A 23,856-nucleotide genomic window follows, 5' to 3' on the forward strand; every position below is an offset into this window, starting at 1 on the left:
ATATATATATATATATATATATATATATATATATTCAGCTACAAAAAAAAGAATAAAATCTTGCCATTTGCAATAACATGGATGGAGCTGAAGAGTATAATACTAAGTAAAAAACAAAACAAAACAGTCAGAGAAAGACAAATACCATATGATTTCACTCACATGTGGAATTTAATAAAACAAATGAGCAAAGATTTTTTAAAAGGGTCGGGGGAGACAAACCAAGAAACAGACTCTTAACTACAGCAAACAAACTGATGGTTACCAGAGAGGGTGGGGAGATGGGTGAAATTGGCACTGGGTGACATGAAATTAATGAATCACTGTATTATACACCTGAAAATAATCTAACACTGTATGGTAACTAAAATTAAAAATTTTAGAATAAGGAAGAAAAAGAAAAAGAGAGAGAGAGAAAAGAATGCATATAGAATACATTATTGCAAAATTTGAGAATATCAAATACAAGGAAAAAACAGAAACAAAAAGCTTCCTAATATAAAAAGCAGATCTTACAAAAAAAGAACCAGACTGACATCAGGCTTCTCAACAGCAACTCTGCATGCACAAATGAAGTAATATTTTTAAAGTATTAAAGAATTTTGAGCAAAGAATTATATATTCAAAATGCCAACTGCCACTCAAATGTGACCATAATAAACGTATTATTAAACATAAAAATACACAAGGTTTGCCACAAAAAGAACTGCATTGATAACATTCTTAAAGAAAACACTCAATTGTTTAATTAAAGAAGTAATATGGTATGTTCAACAAACTTGATAATGTCTATTATTACCTTATAAAAACTTTAGGACAAAAGGTAAAAACATAATAATAATGATCCAGAACAAAAATTTTGGAAAATATCAACATGACTGGGGAGGAGAGCCCAGAGACAGAGAAGAGTGCATTAAATAATTTGTCTTATTAGGCGTGGTGAGAGAAACACATATAATTAAGTTTAAGATATCAAGAGATAAATGAGATTATGTGCCCCAACATTAGAACAATCGCCTTAGGAACAAAAACAGTACTGGAAACAAAAGAACATTTGCTTTTTTAAAGAAAAGGCAAGGAAAAAAAGTATCAAAATTTATTAAATAAAAATCATAAAATGACAGAAGTCCTAACATAATGGTAAATACAATAAAATAAATGGATTAAACTCAATAGTTAAAAGGCAGGGACTGCCCAAATGTATTTTATTAAATCCAGCAGTGTGTTGATTTTAAAAAATGCTTAAAAAAAGGCTGAGAGTAAAAAAAAATAACAGAAGTAATAGGCAAATATTAAGATAGGAGGGAGACAAACCATGAGTGACTCTTAATCTTACAAAACAAACTGAGGGTTGCTGGGGGGAGGGGGGTTGGGAGAAGGGGGGTGGGGTGGGGTTATGGACATTGGGGAGGGTATGTGCTTTGGTGAGTGCTGTGAAGTGTGTAAACCTGGTGATTCACAGACCTGTACCCCTGGGGATAAAAATACATGTTTATAAAAAAAAATTTTTTTTAAAAAAAGATAATGATCTTAACAAGGGGGAGAGATGAAGGGAGTCATTTTATACTGATAAAGGGACAAGATGATCTAACAAGAAGGTAAGCACCTAAGGATACAACTTCAAGCAACAAGTGGAACTGTAAGGAAAAACAGAATAATCAACAATTGTAATTGGAGATTTCAACATACTACTCTCAGATGCTAATCAGGCAGGCCAAAAAAAAAAAAAGATCCACAGTCAACAATACCGAGGTGACCTATTTCACACACACACACACACACACACACACACACACACACACACACGGCAATAAATGGGATACATATTCTTTAAAAATACATAGAACATGGGGTGCCTGGGTGGCTCAGTTGTTAAGGATCTGCCTTCGGCTCAGGTCATGATGCCAGGGTCCTTCGGCTCAGGTCATGATGCCAGGGTTCTAGGATCAAGCCCCACATCAGGCTCTCTGCTCTGTGGGAAGCCTGCTTCTCCCTCTCCCATTCCCCTGCCTATGTTCCCTCTCTCGCTGTAGCTCTCTCTGTGAAATGAATAATTTTTAAAAAAAAATCTTAAAAACAGGGTGGCTGGGTGGCTCAGTTGGTTGAGCGACTGCCTTCAGCTCAGGTCATGATCCTGAAGTGCTGGGATCGAGTCCCACATCAGGCTCCCAGCTCTATGGGGAGTCTGCTTCTCCCTCTGATCTTCTCCCATCTCATGCTCTCTCTCACTCTTTCTCTCTCAAATAAATAAATAAAATCTTAAAAAAAAAATCTTAAAAACACATAGAAATTTAAAATAGAGCTACCCTAAGACCTTGCAATTGCACTACTAGGTATTTACCCCAAAGATACAGATGTAGTGAAAAGAAGGGCCCTCTCTACCCCAGTGTTCATAGCAGCAATGGCCACAATCGCCAAAACTGTGGAAAGAACCAAGATGCCCTTCAACAGACAAATGGATAAAGAAGATGTGGTCCATATATACAATGGAGTGTTATGCCTCCATCAGAAAGGATGAATACCCAACTTTTTTATCAACATGGATAGGACTGGAGGAGATTATGCTGAGTGAAATAAGTCAAGCTGAGAGAGTCAATTATCATATGGTTTCACTTATTTGTGAAGCATAAGGAATAACACGGAGGACATTGGGAGAAGGAAAGGAAAAGTGAATTGGGGGAAATCAGAGGGGGAGACAAACGATGAGAGACTGGACTCTGAGAAACAAACCAAGGGTTATGGATGGGAGGAGGGTGGGGGATGGGTGAGCCTGGTGGTGGGTATTAAGGAAGGCACAGATTGCATGGAGCACTGGGTGAGGTGCATAAACAATGAATCTTGGAACGCTGAAAAAATAAAATAATTAAAAAAAAAAAACACATAGAACAGTATCAACAACAAAGCAGATATAGACCCATAAATACAGAGAACAAACTGATGGCTGTCAGAAGGAAGCAGGGTAAAAGGATGGGAAAAATGGGTGACGGGGACTGGGGGATTCAAGTTTCTGGTTCTGGAATGAATAAGTCACAGGGATGAAACGTACAGCATGGAGAATATAGTCAATGATGTTATAATAACAGGGTATGGTGACAGACGGCTGCCCTGCTTGTGGTGAGTATAGCACAAGGCAGAGACCTGTCGAATTATAAAGTTGTACACCTGAAACTGATGTAACATTTTGTGTCAGTGACACTTAAACAACAACAAAGAAGAAGAACACAGAATATTTTTGAAGCAAGACTAAGGTCTTAAATACCAAAGATTGACTATTATACATACTGTCATCTCAGATTAAAATTGCAAACTATTTATAACTTCATAAACAAAAGTACAGATTTAATCATTTCCATATGCTGGTAAACTAAATATGGTTTAAAAGAAAATTATAATGGAAATTTAAGAAGATTTAGAATTCAATGATAATAAAAACATTTCACATCAAAATTTGTGAAACACACCAAAAAAACAAAACAAAACAAAACAAAAAACGAAAGCAAACTTTAGAGATCCAAAATATTTATTGGAAAACAAAAAAGGTTCAGAACATTTTTATGCCATATTTAAACAGGCAATTTTCCAAAATACTGATAGTCAAATGAGAGTCATCATGGCTGTTTAAATGATCAAATTAAATTTAGTTACAGCATGGCTAAAATTAACAAGTCAGGAAACGACAGATGTTGGTGAGGATGCGGAGAAAGGGGAACCCTCCTACACTGCTGGTGGGAAAGCAAGCTGGTGCAGCCAACTCTGGAAAACAGCATGGAAGTTCCTCAAAAAGTTGAAAATAGAGATACCCTATGACCCAGCAATTGCACTACTGGCCAAAGATCCTAATGTAGTGATCCAAAGGGGCACATGCACCCAAATGTTCATAGCAGCAATGTCCACAATAGCCAAACCATGAAAAGGGCCTAGATGCCCACCAACAGATGAATGGATAAAGAAGATGTGATATATATACCATGGAATATTATGCATCCATTAAAAAACCAAAATCTTGTCACTTGCAATGATGTGGATGGAACTAGAGGCTATTATGCTAAGCAAAATAACTCAATCAGAAAACGACAACTGTCATATGATCTCACTGATATCAGGAATTTGAGAAACAAGACAGGAGATCATAGGGGAAGGGAGGGAAAAATGAAACAAGACAAAACCAGAGAGGGAGATAAACCATAAGAGACTCAATCTCAGGAAACAAACTAAGGGTTGCTGGAAGGGGAGGGGGTAGCTAGGGGATGGACACTGGGAAGGGTATGTGCTAAAAACTGTGTAAGACTGACGAATCACAGACTTGTACCCCTAAAGCAAATAATATATTATATGTGAATTTAAAAAATTTAGTTACAGTAAACTCTCAATAAAATTAAAATTTACTGAAATACATTTGATGTACTTTTTATTTTTAGTGCATGACGTAAGGGGAATTACTTGTATATTATAATTAGTAAATGCAAGCTATATTGCAAGGTAAGAAGGTAATATCCTTAACTATTATCATTAATATTTATGGGCATTAAGACTTTCCAGGAGAAACAAAGTCTCAAAAATCACAGTGTTAAATCCATGAGAAAATGTGATTCAGCAAATAAAAACTCACCTTAAGTACAGAGAAATAGGTCTGACGACTAAATATGATCTATTAAACTTCTGAAGGTTGATTTCAACCAAAATTAGGCGGACACTCTCAGCCTCGGGGGGTGAACAAAGCTGCTGTGGTTAATCCTCTCCCCTTGTGCCTGGATCCATTCTCCTGTCATTCTGTATTTTCCATCTTTTAAAATAGGGCTGCCCAATAATAATCACTACGGTCTAGCTGAGAGTATTTTGACCTCTTTGCCCAACTGGTGTGTCTTCTCTAATGATGCTGCACCAAGGTAGATTCACGCTCCAAACATTTAGGCTTAATGACTGAAGCCGAGGAGGGCTGAGCAGGTGGGAGAGAGGATACCCTCAAGAATCAACATCTGTCAACAGTAGCCGACAGACAATAATTTTGGGAATGAATTTGATGGGACGAGGCTATAAGTGGGGAGGGGGTGGGAGGTGACAGTGAAATGCTGCAGTAGGAAGAGAGCTTCATTTGTTTGTTTTGCTAACTTATATAAGCCTGTTGAAAACACAACCTTTGAACGAAGCAGGAAATACTCAGGCTGCCCTAGTTTCCACCATGTAGCAGATATTATGACATCAATATAATCTCTTTCGAGCCATAGCCATCTTTCCTTCTAATGTTGCCCAGGACATAACATGTACTGAAAAGGAGGGCCCTGTATCAAATACAGTACTCCCAAATTCATTTCCTATAGTTTCTGACATCATTTCTACTTTGCTAAGATAAAGTCTGAGTCACCGTATTTTACCATGTCAAAACCAGATAACAAATATGGAAGTGACCTACGTAAATTAAGATAAATAGGTTCAGGAGCTGGTGAGAAGCTTCAGATATATGGAACAGTAGGAAGAAAGAATTTTTCCGCTGATTTCCATAAAGATGAGAAGGGGACTAATAAGGGAATTTTAAGGCAAACGGAGATCAGAGAATTCAATAAGGATCCAGTGCATGGGAACTGTAGCATACGTCAGGCAAGGCTCTTCCCTGAAATGTGTTTACTACACGTTCAAACTCTGCTACTTGACTCGTGAGAAATGAGACATCCTAGAACTGTCATACTGGAGCAGAAAAACAACCCATCTAGAACAGAATTCTACCTTTAACAAGGACATCCAAGGACAACCCAGTTGCCCATGGACTCATGCTTTCTATCCAAGTCTTGGATGCATGTCGTAATTCCTACTTGCTTTCAGACTACTGGGTAAAATCATTACAGACAGTGAAACATTCTCTAGCTGTTAATTAATACCTGTTAATTAATATCTAGCCCAATTAATACCTTACTCACCTCTGAGTAAGAAGCATGACTTCCAGAACAGCTTATCACTCGTGCCTGCTCCAAAGGCAAGATTATGCTTTCATCCAGTGTTTTGTTTTTGCATCTCTTGTCCTTAGCACTAGCTTTCCCGTAATTACTGACGTATAGGCATGAGTGTGGCCAGATACCCAAATTTACCGTGACTGAGGAAAATGGTAAAAATAAGGGAACAGCCTATTTTGCCTAGGTGGTTTGCCTAACACTGATTTCATCCTAGTAGCCAACTCTGATTGCTGAAGAAAAGTGAACAGGATTGTTTCTTCACAACCTACTCAAATGGCTGGCTGGGTCAGAACTTCACGGATTTCTATGACCTTCTCTAACTGGAAGCTGTGGTATACAAACAGAAGGAATGATGCACAGCAGAACGGTCTGTGAGCAGCAGGGCTGGGAAGGGTCAGGGTCAGATTCAACACCCAATTAATACCTAACGAGCCAAAGGAAACCTGGCACTCCCTTCACATCTTCCCATATGCCAGTCTACTGTACCCAAAATAGCCAAAGACCTGAGATAATCTGCTTTATGAAACACTATCAATAGTGCCCTTAAACAGGCAAGATCTATAAAAAGAAAAAGTCTAAAGCAAGACAAAAATTAAAGTTGATATATTTTTCAGGCCAGATATTTATTCTTATCCATTCCTCCAAACTTCAACCAGAAGAACTACATCATATTATCTTATACATCAGCTTTCCTTAACTAAAAATGTAGATACACACACACACACACACACACACACACACACACAGAGTTCCTTTCTTAAACTAATTAGAATAATCAAGATAGGTTAGGAAATTCAAAGTTTGACTTTAAAATCGAACTTTTAAAATTCCTACAGTAATTGGATATCTTTTGTTAAAAAAGCAAATCCAACCCTACCTTTCAAAGGGAATTCTTAAGTGTTCCTAGAGTAGTAGGTGGTAAATGATTTCTGTTAGAAAACAGTCTAGATTCTTTGATCAGAAAATCTTCCCTAAGTCTTACATTAGGAAAGAAAGGGGAGGAGGCAGAAGAGATTAACCCTGCCAAATGCCCATTAGGGGAAGAAAGCTAATTGTGTTTCTCCACAGTGGGAGTGCCCTAAGACAGGTTATCACTGCCGAGTGGAAGGAAAGGTTCCTAAAGTCCCACTTACCCAATTCTCAGTTCTGCTACAAGTTAAGGCAACGTCATGCTGGGCAGGGGGCAAAATGTCCCAGGTCCCCTCATTTCATTTTGCCCTCATCCAACAAGACAAATGGTAATGGAAACCTTAATGAAGCTAAATAACATGCAGATTAATGACACTCAGTGGCTAAATGGGAATCATCCACTTGGGTAATACGATGTCTTTATCTGAAATTGTGTCTAGGAAAGGTTATCTCAGTAGAATAGCCTCCGACTCCCAATTCCAAAAGCACAACAAAACAAAACTACATACAGATATGCACCTACCAAAACACTTGTATAAGAGGGAAAAAGGCAACTCCTGAACTATGAATTCATGCGTCACATCAAGGCATAAAAGGTGTAATGAAGTTACCATAAAATTATTAGGCAAATTCTATTTTCTATTGCTTGCAGATTGAAAAACTTGAGGATGATGCTCGCCCCCCAAAACTACTACACAGCCTGGATATACCACCACATAGGCGAGGACAAGCTGATGAGTTAGTATCACACGACATAAAACACGAACCCCATTATAGCATTAGAGCAGCAGCTAATGGGCATTAGGTTACAACGCCAGGAACCACCTCTACGACTTGCAAAGGTCGATGGAAGTCTGGAGCAATTCAATTATAAAGTGAATAAGACCCGTTCACTTGCCGTGTCAATAGAAGTCAAAGCAAATTGCTTTACTCTGTAAAGCCTGAGAGTATTTTTACACCATCATCAACAGTCCTGAAATATTATTTACCGACTCAGATTTCTGCCTACATAAACAAACAAAAAATATAACAACCATGTACTATTATCCTGAGGAACCAAAAAGTAATCAGATACTGAATCAAACTGTCTTCCATAAACTTCTGAGGAAAGCTGACACTTGGACAGCTCAGGAAATTTAGATCACTGCTCAGGACACAAACTCCAACCCAGCTGAGACAGTGAGGGCTGCTGGACTCCTAGCTATTTACCTGCCCTCCTCCTCTGCCATTCTTCTCCCCTGAGGAATGTTAATTATCATCAAATGGTGGATTAAGGCACTAGAAACCAATATGCCTAGGTATTACGCTTGGCAAAAATAAGAGATGGAGTTACACTCTCTTTGGAAGTCTACCTTCTATGAAAATATACTTGAAGCCCTTTCTTTACCTCATACAGCAGGCCCTGAGAAAACTAAGCTAAAACTCTTGAGTATTTGCAAAATATTGGGCGGTTTACAACTATCAGCTCATTTGTTCTTGGCAAAAAACCCATGTGAAATCTTATTGCACCAAACTCATGAGGCTTAGAAGAGAATTTGCCGTGATCATAAAAGACAGAAAGAGTACAAGGATTTAAATCCAGATTACTTTAAATCCAAACTTGACCACAGCAATTCTACCAGTCAATAAAACTCTTTGCTACCTAAGTCTTTCCAGGGATAGTGATCCCCAAAATGCTTGCACAGTGTGGTTCAGAGAGCAGCCCAAGTGGAAGATGAAAGATATATGAAGTCAAACAGAAAACCACTAACCAGCAAGAGCTATCCATTCTCGATGTGGCACCAACGAAGTCTGTCCACACCCACTCATGCCAGAGCGGCTGCAGAACCTTCTTCCAGGGACCTGCTTCATTCTTTCCACTTTGAACCTTAAACTTACACCCAGCACACCAAATACCAAGCACAACTTGCATCAGTGTTAAGCTGAAACTTCTTTAACTTAAATACAGATATATTTATGTGGCACATGTGTATTCATTTGTATTTATATGAACGTGTATGTAACACTGTGTATAAAAATAATATGTACATATGTGTATAATAAATAATACCTGTGTATAACAAGGAATATGTGTATTATTACACAAGGAATGTGTAACAAGTAATATAGGAAAAAAGAACACAGATATGAATAAAGAAGAAAACCTCAACTCTCACCTCTTAAGTATAACCAAGGTCATAACTGATTCATATTCTTCCAGATTTATGACTATGCTTCTACATTTCTTGACATAGTTTTCCTTTACAAGTGAGATCATTTTGGAAATTCTGTTTATAGCCTGCTTTATTCACTCAAAAACATACCATGTATATTATCTCTGTGAAAACATTCTGGTTATGGTTGGAAGACTAAAGCCTGCGTGCGGTTAGTAAGGGGTTTGCATTATCCACTTGGGTTGGACTCTGGAACACAAGGCTCTCTTAGGAGTACATGTGTACAACAGAACCTACAGAATACTATACAGCAGTGAAAAACAGGGAAGGAGAGCTCTGTAGCAATATGAAAAGCAAAAATGAGTCTATTTAATATTTTTTTAATTAGGTACACCTGGCTGTTGGATGCATAAGAAAGTAGGGAAGAATCTCCATTCATATTTGCTTATAAATACATAAAGAATTCTGGAAGGATAAATGAGAAACCACAGGTTCAGCCATGGGAAACTGAGGCTCTCCAATCATTTTTGACATGCATGAACAGCAGTTTCAAATGGTACAACCCTTCCAACAACAGTAGTTAGCAATCCAATTTGGATCTCCACCCTGAAATGATTTAAGAAACTATAGGTTGAACTGCATGAAATTTCTGATGGCTTACGTATTTTTGACCTACTAAATGAGAAACTCTTTTTGAAATGGCCGAGATTAGATAACTGTGGAACCCAAAGCTGGCACTTTCATGTGGCTCGAGCCATGACCATCAGTGATCACAGACAGACCCACTGCGCAGACGCCGCAGGGTGTGCGAACCGAGCTGACGGGGTGGAATGGAGACTTTTCACTACATCCTTCTATACTTTCTGGTGTTTCCAACCAGGGAACACGTTATCTACGTTTTTGGGGTTTTTTTTTTTTTTTAGATTTCTTTTTAATAGAAGGAAGAAAGAGGAGGGGAAAAAATACTAGCAGAATCCAGGATATTCAGGCAGCTTTACATTGCTGATTGCATTCCCTTTCTACTACTATGACAACCTGCTGCACAGTTTGGTACCTGAGACATCCGCACAACAGCTAACATGAGATGGGCTGTTGGTCTGTTTAGGTAAATGGCTGCATAATCCACAAGAAAACAAATACAGCACTGAAATAAAATGAGTGTTTTCCCCTCCCCATTTTCCATAAAAATGAGCCCCATTTCTTTCTTTTTTTTTTTTTTTTTAAGAGAAAGAGGACATGAGCAAGCAGAGGGGAGGGGCAGAGGAAAAGAATCTTAAGCAGGCTCCACGCTCAGCACAGAGCCCGACACAGGGCCCGCTCTCAGGACCCTGAGCTGAAATCCAAAGTTAGATATCTAACCAACTGAGCCCACCCAGGCACACCCCTCACCCTTTTCTTCCATTCTGCCTTCCTCCCTTCCTCCCCCCACCACGTTCCTCCCTCTCTTGCTTGCCTGCTTGCTTCCTTTCTCTCTTTTTTGGAGAGCCCAAATCTGCCACTGTGTCCCAGATTTAAAACCATACATATCTCTGCCTCTTCTCTTTCACCTCCTCCATCGAGACCATTACTCTGAATCCAGTACATGGAAACAATGCCCTTGGTTTTTTGGTTTTTTGGCTTTTAATGGAAAAACCAAGAATCATTCCTGAAGTTCAGAAAGAATAAATCGACACACTGTTTGAAATGCACCAAGTATCTCTGAAAGAGTCAGAGGCCAACAGGCCATGTGTGCGGACTCCGGGAAGAGGAGCTCTCTCTGCAGCACTTGTGTTCCACACGCCAGCTGGGAGGAAAGGGGCCAGACCAGACCGTGGGATCGTGCTGCTTAGGCTCAGTCCTGGCTTTGCACTGGCCAGCTGGAAGACTTGGGTGCCTTCCTGACCCCAGGCCTCAGTTTCCTGAACCACAAAATGTAATTTCTAGTTCTGAATTCAAGCAGCTCTTGGACGGTTATGAGCTTTATCTATTATCTGACAGACATTGCTAAAAACGGTGTCTGGCATACAATGGCATATGTAACTGTTCACCATCATCACCCTCCAAATTCTGCATCTTGCTCTTGCATTAACAATTAAAATGTTTAAGAGAAAATATATACCTTAAAAATAAGATAATCAACAAAGACTTTAAAAAGTACTATTCTCTTCTGACCTGAAGAGAAAAATAAAATTGTGCCCATCATCGCATTTGAAGCTCGAGAAGCCATGCTGTTGATTTTAGAGAGCAAATATTAGTACATGCAAAATGCCAGCCCAAGAATTCATTTTAGTAGGTTTGAAGACTCTTTTTTTCATCCAAGGGTGACACTGAACTCCTTCTAGATATTGTGCAGAGGGTACACAGCAATGCCATGGAAAGTGGAATGAACCCTCAGCAGAGCTGCTACTCAGAGTTCACAAAAGGCAATTAGAAATGACTAGTTCATAGGAATATTCTCCACTGTTGACTCCATCTCACGTTCTTTCTTTTTCCTCAACAGCTGGTATGGATTCAGGAAATAAAACTGAGCTGTCACAGGTTTGTTTTGTTATATTAATTGTAGACAACATCCTTACTTCGTGGTAACTTTTATCTTGGTCCAAAAGAGTTTTCTGAGTAATAGAAGTTACTTGGAATTGGCCACGTTGAGATAACACCTTCCTCCCCTTCAAGATTTCTGCTCATCTTCCTGGCTATTAAAGAAAACGTTTCAAATCACTCACTCTTGACAGCCTTAAAAATTCTATTTCATTCAGGATAAACAATACTTTGGTTGGTTTGAAAAGATGTTTCTTAGACAGCCCGGCTACCTCCTACGCTGTAGGAGTTTCAAAAAGGGCTATAAAGAGAATGACAGCTGCTTGAATTCAGAACTAGAAATTAAAATAAAAGCTATTAGAAGTGAAGAAAAAACCCACACCACAGGGAGACAGCTTTAAAGAATTTTTCTCTCTTCTATAAATTCTAGTTACCTGCCATGAACTTATTTTCACCACAGAAGCAGCTATGTATTTTTTTTTTTTGACGGCATTAAATAAGCTTTTTCCCTCCAGAGAAAAGGGGAAATGTTCATCCCACACAGAAGCAGAGTTAAGATTATATAGGAAGTCATATAAGAAGTTGCCGTGTGCTTTGTCACTAACATTAGGGGGGCTGAGCTTCTGGGAGGCTTCTGGGGAGACGCCAAGGCAGGGGAGGCAGCTTGCATGATTAATGGGCACACCACAACTCAATTACAGCCCTGAAATTTCTGGCTGCTTTTTCCAACCCATTGATCTCATCATTGTAAAATCGAGTTAAGAAATAATCTGTCTACATATACTGTCACGGAGTCAAGCCTGGTCTTAGATTTAACTTCACAATACAGTAATTCCATGTCGGGGAATCATAACATTGCTCTGGAGAGATGGCAAGAGGCCTGGCACTCAGGAAGTTATTATCTAGAGCCCATCCATGAAGTGTCATGCCAAAAAAATGATAAGAATTGAGAGAAGATTGCCAAGCTTGAGCCAAAGATCTGTTTGTGCTCAGTTATTTGGGCTGGTTATAATTCTGTGTCAAGCTGATCAGATAGGTCGACAAGAAAATGTCAATAGCTGTAGAATGTCACTGGAGATTCACATCAACAATGGTTTTACGGTGGTTCTTCTTACATCGAGGGAGGACGGAGCAGTTACAATTCACTTACAAAAGCATGTTTTCATGAAAGCAATTTCTAAAGATGCTCTCTTGGGAACTGAGATTAGAGAGTACATAGCTGCCAGGACTGCCCGCTATCCACCTTTGACATCTACTGAAATGAGCGCCTGTTAGTGTAGTGCTTTTCTCCCATCTTGTACCCTCCAGTCTTTGAGTGAATGAGGCTATAAACCTGTGAGGTAAAGTAGAGGGGAAAAAAGGAGTTCTCCACTGTTCACAGTTGTGAGATTATTCTTTCTCTAAGAAGATGTAACACTTTGTATTATTTAATAGTTCTTCTTAAAATATTCAGAAAATTCTAATATTTTCTTAATATTGACTTTCCATAGGCAGTATGGAAACTGACTTTCCATATACAATATTTATACTAATACATTTAATGCTATTTTTACCAAACCTATTTTTCAAAACAGTTACATACAGCAGTATGTATTGAATATGCTAACAAAATGAGATACTTCCTTCCTCTTGATGGAAAGGTGGTCTAAATATTTAAAAAAAAAAAAAAATCCTCAAGGCAAAACCTAAGACATAAATGCAATGATACCTTTATCTATGAGCGTAACACATGGCTGAAGACCTCGTTTTGATTATGTGCCTTCATCCTCCACACTGAGTCAGTTAAGAAGTCCCCTCAACGTGCTTGAATATCTCTCCCAGACTCATCTTCCATCCCTAGTGCTGGTTCAAGACCACATCACTCTGAGCCTAAACTACTTAACCAGCCTTTGCCACAATCTTCCTGATTCCTACAGACAAATTAAGTCCCATTAAACTTCTTTTGATATTATTTTCCATGTTACAACTCCCTTGCTGAAAAAAATAGTAACTTCTCTTATCATTCTAACTATAAGGCACCTTTCTCTGGCTTTAACAACAATACTGAACAGAAAAAGCCAGTACTTGAGCGTTTACTATATGCCAGACACTATATTAAGTGTATTAACCCCCTAAAATCTTCTCAACCTTCCACAGTAGTAGACATTACGGTAACTCCCATTTTGTAGGTAATGAAACAGATTTAGAGATGGTAAGCTATTTGCCCACCAGTTGAATCAGAATATGAATTCCTCAGCCCAGACTTCTTACCACCTGCTCCTTTCTTAGGCAGGCTTTGGCAGGGTTGGCAGCATCTCATCAGGTTGCCCGTCACTACCCCTCACCCCTGTCCCCTTCGGATCAAGCTAGCCTCTTCTTTAAGCCCCTGCCTTGTTCTTGCTCAACTTTGCTGCCATGCCTTCATTCAAGCTAGTCCCCTCACCTGAAATCATTCCCGGTCCAACTGCCAAAATGGCTCCCCTCAGGAAAACTTCCCCACCTCCTGCAGCCCTGGAGTTGCTTCCCGAGGCCCTCACAGCTGATAGCCCAGGACTGGGCCCTTACTGCCATGCTGTTTCATTATTTCACTATGTAGTGACAGAAGGGAAGTAGAATATCTACTCCTTGAAACACTGTGTGACATAATGTGGAGTTTATAAAAGCTCTTCAGTAGATAGCCAGTATAGGGTTCCTGGGTGGCTCAGTTGGTTAAGTGTCTGCCTTAGGCTCAGGTCATGATCTCAGGGTCCTGGGATCCAGTCCCTCGTCAGGCCCCTTGCTTGGCAGGGACTGGGGGGTGAGGTGGGAGGGCGCCTGCTTCTCCCTCTGTCTCTGCCTCGTCCCCCACCTGTGCACGCTCTCTCTCGAATAAATAAAATATTTTTTAAAAAAGATATGCAGAAGTCTGATTTTAGTGTCCAGTATAAGAAAAATCACTAATAAATGATAGAGGCAAAAAAACCTCCAACCTGCCAGAAGCATTCCATATTTTAGGATTAAAAATCTACATTTCAAAAGGCCTTACAGTAGCCTACTTTTTTAGTTCTATTCTCTTGCTTATGCCTCATTATTCAACAAGATTTTTTCTGACATACCTAAGGTGCCTCATTTATCTCATCAGCATTATTCTCACTGATAGGGGACATTTAACTGTTAGGTAATCATTTTAAAAAATCCAACTTGTTATCATGTAAGCTGAAAGGACATTTATACAACTTATTTGTCCTACTCCAATTTTAGAGACTGATCCATGTCACAGTATGTTCTTCCTTAGAACAGAAGGGAAATGTTCATGCTTCACTGTTTATCTATCTCCCTTTCAACAGTTACATTTTCACTTTTTGCTTATAAGGCTCTGCACCCTTGTCACACTGTAGGACTACAATAACACATATTCAACAAAACGTGCTGCAGTTAGCACATCCAGCATCCAAGTGTGAAAGTGCCAACCCAACAATACCCAAGTAAGACCTACTCTATATTATTAAATCTTACCAACTGGCTTGCAAGATGATTCTGTTTTCAACTCACCATAAATCATATTTTTTCAGTTGCCTAAACAAATAAACTGCTATATCATATACAAAAGATGGGCACAGCCTACCTAACTACCCAAGAATATACAAATAAAAACTTGTCCTGTGAATGCCTAGTTCTGTTTATAATTAGAGCTAGCATAAAGAAAGAGAGAGCTTAGTCAAAATTTAGACGACAATCATCTTCTCTCCCACTCCCCAAACCTTTAAAATTTTTCTTCTGCCATGAATGAAAATAACAAAGAATATATTTCATGTAGCCTCAAGAACCTTCCTTATATTTGGGAGAATTACAACAAAGACAATAGTCTCGGGGCATCCAAGTGGTTCAGTTGGTTCAGCGTCCGACCCTTGATTTCAGCTCAGGTCATGATCTCAGAATTGTGAGATAGAGTCCCGAGTTGGAGTCAGGCTCTGTGCTCAGAAGGGAGTCTGCCTGGGAGTCTCTCTCTCCCTCCCTTCTGCCCCTCCCCACCCCAAAGAAGGAAAGAAAGACAGGGAAAGAAAGAAAAAAAAGAAAACAGTCTCTTTTTATATAAGTGGTAGTAAGGACATAAATATGGAGCTGGCAGGAGAAAAGAAACATACGTTATATGATGAACTTGTTTAGAGTTACTTTACTACTAATTCTAAGAAAATAAAAACACAGAAAGATAATTGGAGAATGAATGTAGACCTCTGGTTTTTAGTTTTCCTTTTCGTACTTTCTGGTCTACCTCATATTTTGCTATTTCACAAAAGACTTAGCCAAATCTCCTCAACTTTGAAGTTCATGAGATTATTAAATGCTATATGAAAACAAACAATATGACTTCTACATTATTGTATTATTAGTACAAAATAAAGATAAGAATTTCAGTAAAGATTTAAAAGCTGCTCTATTGAAAGAAATCTAGCCAGAAACTATATCCATTTCAGTTCATATTAATCATCAGTAAAGATCCTTAAGCAACTAACAAGAATTTTAAAGTCTTTTGCAAATAGTAAGTTTAATATCACTTAATCATATATTACAAAGAAAAATAATGAGCATTATCTATACAGCATGACTAGATGTGCCAAAGCCAATTAAAGTCTTCAACAAAGTAAAGATATTAGGCATCTTTAATTATATTGGTCATCTCTCAATTAGGATGAAGGTGAGGTTGAACATATCATAGTAAAAGTCATGTATAATAGGAGAGGGTTTCACTCTCATTTTATGCCCGTTTGAATTCTCTGCTTCTAGGCCTATCCTACTTCAACTCCTATAACAGGCTTGCTGACTCTTCACTAATAATGACTTTTTGATCTCCCTGATGTTTCACTGAAGCCGATTCTGATGGCTTTCCAGGGTTGGCTATTTGCTACGCCACACAGTTTCATTCCCTACTCAAGGCAGAAGAAGAACTAACACACTACAAACTCAAATACCAAATCTGTGACCAAATCATAGGGCTAAAGAAAATCTCCAGTTGTCCAGTCCAGTCCCTTGAATCTTGACAGATAATCCAACTAAATTGAAAGACAAACTATTTGCCCTGGGTTTCATTAAGTCAAGATTAATTTATACTACAGTGCATAAATGGGAGAGAGGGCATATTTGCATTTAAATTATCTATCACATTCACATAAGCTACAAAATTGAGAAAAATAATCCACCTAAGTTGGCTATAATGCATACTTTAACCAAACCTAGAGAAACACAGCAAGTGACTAGCACCACTGATAAGAAGAAATACAAAAAAAGATGAACTTTTTGAAAACTTTGAGTTGACAATAACAGAACTTATGCTACTGGGGAAAAAAGACTACATCTTAATGGCAAAAATAGATCCCCCCCCCCCCGCAGAAGGGGGCAAAGTTTTCAATATGATAAGTGGTATTCAATAACACAGTTTTTTAGTAACCTTCTACTATATGCTTTCTTTCAAAAGTTTTTCTCTTCATTTATCCACAACTCATTCTCCTTTTGGAAAATGCAATATGTAGACCTTACTGTTCTCTCTGAAATAATTCTTCTTCACAAACTTGAGTTTCACTAAAGCTTAGCTACAATTAATGGGGTGTTGGTGGGAGAATAAATAATAGCTTTTAATTGTTTTATATTATGACCTCTAAAGTCAAATAAAATCACTCTACAACAAAAGCACAAATTTTCCTGATTCTGACAGCTTGCAACACCAACAACAAATTCCAAGGCTGCAATCAAGCAAGAGTAATGTAAAGTTATAAAGTACAAAATGCAGAAGAAAACATCATATAAATAATGAACATAAAAATGGACTAAAGGAATTGAGTATTTCACAATCTTTTCCCCTTATAATCAAATAATTAAGAATTATTATATGACCTAAAACTAGGAAAGCTATGATTATATACCATCTTGAGGATTCCCATAAAAGACACGCCAAACACCACCACTTCAGCAACTTCTTACTCATTACTAACCACTTAGCAACCCAATGATCAAAAGGCCAGTATACCATGTATACATGATTGTGTATTATGATTTAATTCCTTAAAATACCAAAAAAGTAGATATGATTCTAAGACAAACAGTCCCTCTTCAGTCATTTCCTTTATGAAATATAGTCAATTCAGTTTTGCTCAAGGGCCAGTGAGCCAATGTAGATACTATTCTACATAATGTATGATATATCTCCTTAACTTCTTTTTCTCTTCCTACTTCCCAACATTAGCCTCTTTCACAATTTATTAACACTTCCACCAGAGGACAAGTGAGATATGAGAAAAGGTGCAATTCAAACCAGTCAGTTTTACTCCTTATTAGCAACTCTGTTGAGGGAGTGAAGGTGAGAAAAAAAGAGAACAAAAAAGTTAGGTGGGATCAGAAGTTGAAACTGATGTCTAAAAGTAAGCTCTGAAATTATAGGTTGATTTTAAGGATTCAGGCTCTTCCTCTGGAAAATAAGGATCTGATTGTAAAACTAATAGTTGTATCAAATGATGCATGTGTTAATATAAAAGAATACCAGCACACCTTCACCCCCCCACGTTACTACAGGAAGCATTCTGAGTCCTCCTGGGAGACTCCCAAGTCAGTTGTTACTTGCTCTCATCAATCTTTGGATATTAACTACCTGCGTGTCTGACTATATAGGTCCTCATGATGAAGGTACTATATTTGTTTCTGTCTGCACTCATTCCCTTCCTCCCTCTGACATTCACCTTCAACTTCCAAACCGATATAACTGTAATGGCTTGAAAGGATAATTAATGAAAGAGACAAAAAAGAAAAAAAAAAAAGGATGAGAAGAAAAAGAATGACAATGAGTTTCAAGTTCAGGAAATGTGAAATCCCACAACAAATGAGTCCCCGTTTCAGACATGCCTCCTGAAATTGGAGTTTCTGAGACCAGGATCATCTTCCTCTCCATACCAATAACCACATGATTACAAACTGGCAATCGGTGACTTCTACATGGCACAGTCTTGTTTTGTAGAGATCAGCATTTCAAATTCCACTTTCCAAGCTCTCTTTAAACAGTGAGGCAGTCTGGCAATGCTGAAACAATGTGGCTGCATGACAACGAGTGACAGGAACGTGGCAGCCAGGATGAGACGGGAGAACTTCCGTTCGCCCGAGTGCCACTACAGCTTATGCTCACTCCACTCAGCCTGGCCCCTAAGGCAGGTCCCTTTGCCACTCCTGCTAGATGAGGAGACGCTAGCCTCACAAGAACATCAGAAAGATGGGCTAAGTAAGATGCAGAAGCCCTAAACTCTAGGGCAACAGAAGACTCTGTCTCTAATCCAGATGCATTTAACATTAGACTACCAGCTCCTCTCAAAAGATCTGCTTTAATTTTAGTTCCCCTTCCATTTGTCTCAGAGTTATATAACCTCACAGGAGGTCACACAAGTCTCCCAAAAAAGAAATTTAAGCTGTCTTTTAAAAATAAAAAAAGCAGCATGCATAACAAATACAAACACAAACCTGAAACTCGCATTCTCTCTCTGCCGAGGAAGCTTCACCCTCCTTGTTAATCTCAAAAATTATCATTTTAAGGAGAAAAGGAATTAAGTCACAGAGGAAGGAAAACCATGGCCTTCCCTGGGGACATACGATATACCATACTCTCAACAGGCTGTCAAGCAGAAAAATATCATTAACATCTTACCATCTTCCAGCTCAAGACAAAGATTATATACAGCCACGGGTCTCTTAGTCCTCTGGCCTTGTCTCTTTGATTGCCTTGGTGGAGCATTTGGGGGTGATGTTGACAGGGAGACTGGCTCTGGGAATGTGGCATCAGGCAGGGTCCTAAAAATCTGCCATCAAAGCATAAAGGACATTAATCGTTTCCAATGAACAGAAACCTATGTGTTGCAATACTAAACCAGGATCAAACAACATTTGATTTGGGGCTCATCCAAAACACGCTAGAGCCAAAAACCCATTCCTTCAAATTTCAGGTACAGGTTCTAAGCCTTTCATTTATTTTTTTAACATCAGATTTCAAAATAAAATTTCCCCTTAAAATTAAGTAAAAGCAACATCCAATCATTACATTGCAAAATAAATTCATTCCCAAACTAAATATGTATAATTATCTTTACCAGGTGTAGACAATACCACAGCTATCCATCCACAAAGAAAGTAGCCAGGATAAAACGTCAAAAGTAAATACCCCATTAAATTTCATACAGGGTTATATTTATGCCAAATGCTGGTCTCAATTTTTTTTAACTACATAAACAGAAACATATGACTGCAAATACTTTTACACATTTAAAAATAGCTTGTGCTTATGAAATTACCTTTCAGAGTCCCATGTACATTTTTCATAAAATGCTTTATAGATTTTATCAGTTAATACCTTCCAACTTCTTTTAATAATTCCCCTTCCATTTATGAAACCTAGAATATTAGCACCTTGATTATCTTACAGTGTCACTCATGGATCAGCAATAATAACATTAATTAAAATGTGCTGCTTCTTTGCTTAGCAATTTTTTTTTTCTTTTGAGAAAAGCAATCTGTAAAGGGAAGCTTATCGTGCAGAGGTGATTTATATAGAGACCTTCCAAGACCTGGGTTCAGAGGCTTCCTGTCCCCAACAAAACTGCAGATCCTTTGGTCTTCAATGAACTCATAAAATAAAATATTTAGACATACCAACCTAATAGAGACTGCATCTCCAAGAGGGCTGATGCTCCCCAAGTGGAAGCAGGAAACAGGAAGAAAGCTAGCTAGCATTAAACAAAACATAAATATAAACTGACAATAAAAAGCACTGTGGGAAAACCCCACTGCTGCAAGGAAATGATTATTTATGCTTTTAAATAAAAACAGGCGTGTGACCCGGGTATACGAGTGAGGGTATCACATATGCGTATCACATTTAACAGCTAACAACCATAGCAGAGCTATAATCGCAGAGACTAAAAGTTCTCACCTAAAAACTATTATATACCAATAAAAATAGACAATTTCAACAGAGCCTTTGCTTGATAGTACCATACTGCCCCCTCATGTGTAAATGGAATACAAAATGATTTAAATTACTCTGGACAAATATTTGCTAGTGAAAATGTAATTTAGTGCTCCAACTGGTAACCTGCTAACACCATATTTCCACAGACTGTGTGTTCCAATCAGACACTCTGGCAAATAGCAAATTACTTATCTGCCTTAAAAAAAAAAAAAAATCCTCTGCTGTCTAAACTACTGTCCACAGCTGGATTTATTACCATCTGTCACTGTGCAAATTAAAGAAGGTTGTGGGGTAGTGGGAACAGAAGAGAAGTTAGGCTGAAAAATGCACGACAATGTGAAGAAGAGAAGAAAAGATGGGGAAACTTACTTCCACTGGAAGAAAACAGCACGTGTGTGGCCAACTTTTGGAATAGGGTCTTGATTTACCTGTGTTTGATCTTTACAAATATGGGAAATACCTCTGGGACAGTAGTGAAATCGGAAACCAAACAGTACACAGAGGCAATACATCCAAAGCCTGGATAAACAATGGCAAAGTTGTATCCCCAGAACTGATGCTAGATAGCTAGCTAATAACCTTCCGAACAGAACTTCCCCCGAGATCCACACTGATGACTGCTGTTCCCCCACACATCTCAGGGGGAGAGGATGAGTAGGAATATTGTGGGGCGGTGAGCTGTGGGGCACCTCAAGTCTAGAGAGTCAAACTACGAAGCAAGCCAGGACCTGGGAGTGTGACTCCAATGTTCACGGGGGACTGATCTGAGACATCCCAGGGCTGAGCCTCCAGAAGCCTCTGGAATACTTATGACAATATTGAGTTTACATCAAAGTATCTGAGAGAATATTATTCAGTCATAAAAAGACAAGGAAATCTTGCCATATGACAACACGGATGGTCACAGAGCATTATGCTAAGTGAAATCAGACAGAGAAACACAAATACTCTATGATCTTACTTATAGAAGGAATCTTGAAAAAAAAAATAAATTAAAAAAAAAAAAACCCTAACTCCTAGAAATAGAACAGATTAGTGGCTGTTGGAGGTAGGAGGACAGGGATGGGGAAAATGGATAAAGGTGGTCAAAAGGTACAAACTTCTTCCAGCTATAAGATAAAGTTCTGGGGATGGAATGTACAGCATGGTGACTACAGTTAGTGATACTGTATTGCATATTTGCAAGCTGCTAAGAGAATAAGCCTTAAAAGTGCTCATTATGAGAAACAAAAATTTTTAAGTATGTGAGATGATGGGTGTTAACCAAACTTACTGTAGTAATCCTTTCACAGTGCATACATAGATCAAATCATTATACCGTACACCTTAAACTAAAACGAACACTTTATGTCAATTATATCTGAATAAAACTGGGGAGAAATTATACCTGGGAATTGGGAAATGTTTTGTTTTCCTTTGATTTCCATTTTTAAAGCTTCCAGGCAATTCTTCTGTGTAGCCCAAGCCTGAGAAGTGCCCATTTAGACAATCATTATATAGCACTCTACACTTTTGTTGGATAGACCAAAGCCAAAATCAAAACACAGAAAAATTACTTCAGAAAAACTGACACTGAACATATACAATCAATTCCTTGGAACCTTCCCAACTCCTAATTGGAATAAAATATCTCTAAGATTCCAAATATCGACCACTCCCTCAATAAACTCCATGGTGTATTAACACTTCAAAGAGGTAATCTTTCATCTGAATGAGGGGATACCAAGGCACATTTGCTAACTTGAGAAGGCACTAATCTAGCTTTTAAGTCTTCTCAACTATGGAAGTTTAGACATACTGCTTAAAACAGAGTACCTCATCTTCTCATCTGTATAATGAGGGCTATAACAACTAGATCTCATGTTATGACAGGGATTAAATGAGAAAACATTTATAAAGTTTAGTACAGCAGTTGGCCCACTGTAACCAGAAATAAAATGGAGCTACTGATACTTCTAATAAGATCTCATATAGTAGATAATGATAATAAAAATGGATCTAGACCCTCATTACTCAGCTCAACCACTGTTTTGAGAGTGCTCTAAGTTCTTAAGGTCTTGAATATTCCTCCAATTCACTGTGTATTCTGAACATTATGATTCTAAAATGTTTATGGAAAAAACCCATTCAGCAATGGGCAAAAGGGAAGAAACAAAATAGAGCCCCTCAATGGAATTCCCAAGTCAGCTAGAATCACATCATGACTTTGTGTACACTGCTGCACTAAAATTTGAGATTTAAATTACCTCCTCTTTCACTGAATACATTTAACATGTAAAAAAACACCTACTAGGTAGTAGGCTTTCTTTAATATTCTCGCAACTTTTGAGGAAGGCATTTTCCCCACATTTTAAAATGATAAAGTCTCAAAGATTAAATCATGAACCCAAGTCTCTTTTCCAATCTATGTTTGAAAATGGTATTGTTGGTATCTCCACTCAGCTCTGATTCCAAAGCTCCTGTTGCCAGTTAAAAAACAAAATTTAATTTGGGGCGGGGGTGGGGGGGGAGCAGTGTGGAATCACCAACTATATACTATTCTATATCTGTTTTAAAAGAGTAAAACTAGAGATTATATAATCTCAGATTATGTATATAAGAGATTATCTGCCTAAAACTCACCCTGGTTATGCTAGGTCCTCCCAGATGTTTCAAGACCCATTACCTTTCACGTGCATCTACCTTGTTTGCCAAAAGGCACTAGCCTTGCATTGGCAGTTCAGGGTAGAATTCTCGCCTGCCAAAAGGCACTAGCCTCAAGTACTCAACTCTTTTTCTCGTTTGTTTTTTAAGTTACAAAGTTACGCTCTCATGGTTCTCTCTGAAACACCAGAAATAACTTTTTAAAAAAAATTTTTTAAACTTAGGAGAGGAAGAAACAGTAAACTGTTTATACTTTAAAAGTTTTGACCTGTTTTCTGGCCATCTGATTCTAGAAGTTACAATTTTGCTTGTCTTATTCTATGTGGCCAAGATGTGCATCTTTAACACTGATTCCTGATTCTAGAACCACTATATGGATGCAAATTCCTTTACTGCCCACGTCTCTTTCCAAAATCTTTGGACTCTCCTAACTTCTCTAACACCATGCTACCTTCATTGTAGGGCAGATGAACTCATCTGAAACAATTCTAAAAGATCAAGTCTACTCAAAACATTTTTTTCAGGGTAGAAAGTTTCTTCACTGCACCTACGTATTTTACAACAAAGAAAAACTCAAACCAGACAACTCAATGACAAAAAACAAAACTCCACACATAGGCATGTCAGGTAAGCAAGTGTGTATTCAGGTCTCCTGAGCGTCAGCACAAACACAGGTCTGGCACCACCTTTCAGTCACAGATTCCTCAGACTCAACAAACTGCACATTTATGCC

At 38.4% G+C, this 23,856-nt stretch overlaps 1 protein-coding gene across 1 annotated transcript in view; it reads right to left on the bottom strand.

The window, feature by feature from the left end:
- Positions 1-23,856, bottom strand: part of ARHGAP10 (Rho GTPase activating protein 10) — a 317,977-nt gene that overhangs the window by 33,878 nt on the left and 260,243 nt on the right. Inside the window, exon 19 of the mRNA XM_045078333.1 lies at positions 19,164-19,314. Within this exon, the coding sequence (XP_044934268.1) occupies positions 19,164-19,314 (151 nt within the window). The remainder of the gene's footprint in view (positions 1-19,163; positions 19,315-23,856) is intronic.

This window comes from Mustela putorius, unplaced genomic scaffold, assembly GCF_011764305.1.
Source record: "Mustela putorius furo isolate JIRA1106 unplaced genomic scaffold, ASM1176430v1.1 tig00000242_pilon_pilon_pilon, whole genome shotgun sequence".
NCBI classification, from domain to species: domain Eukaryota; kingdom Metazoa; phylum Chordata; class Mammalia; order Carnivora; family Mustelidae; genus Mustela; species Mustela putorius.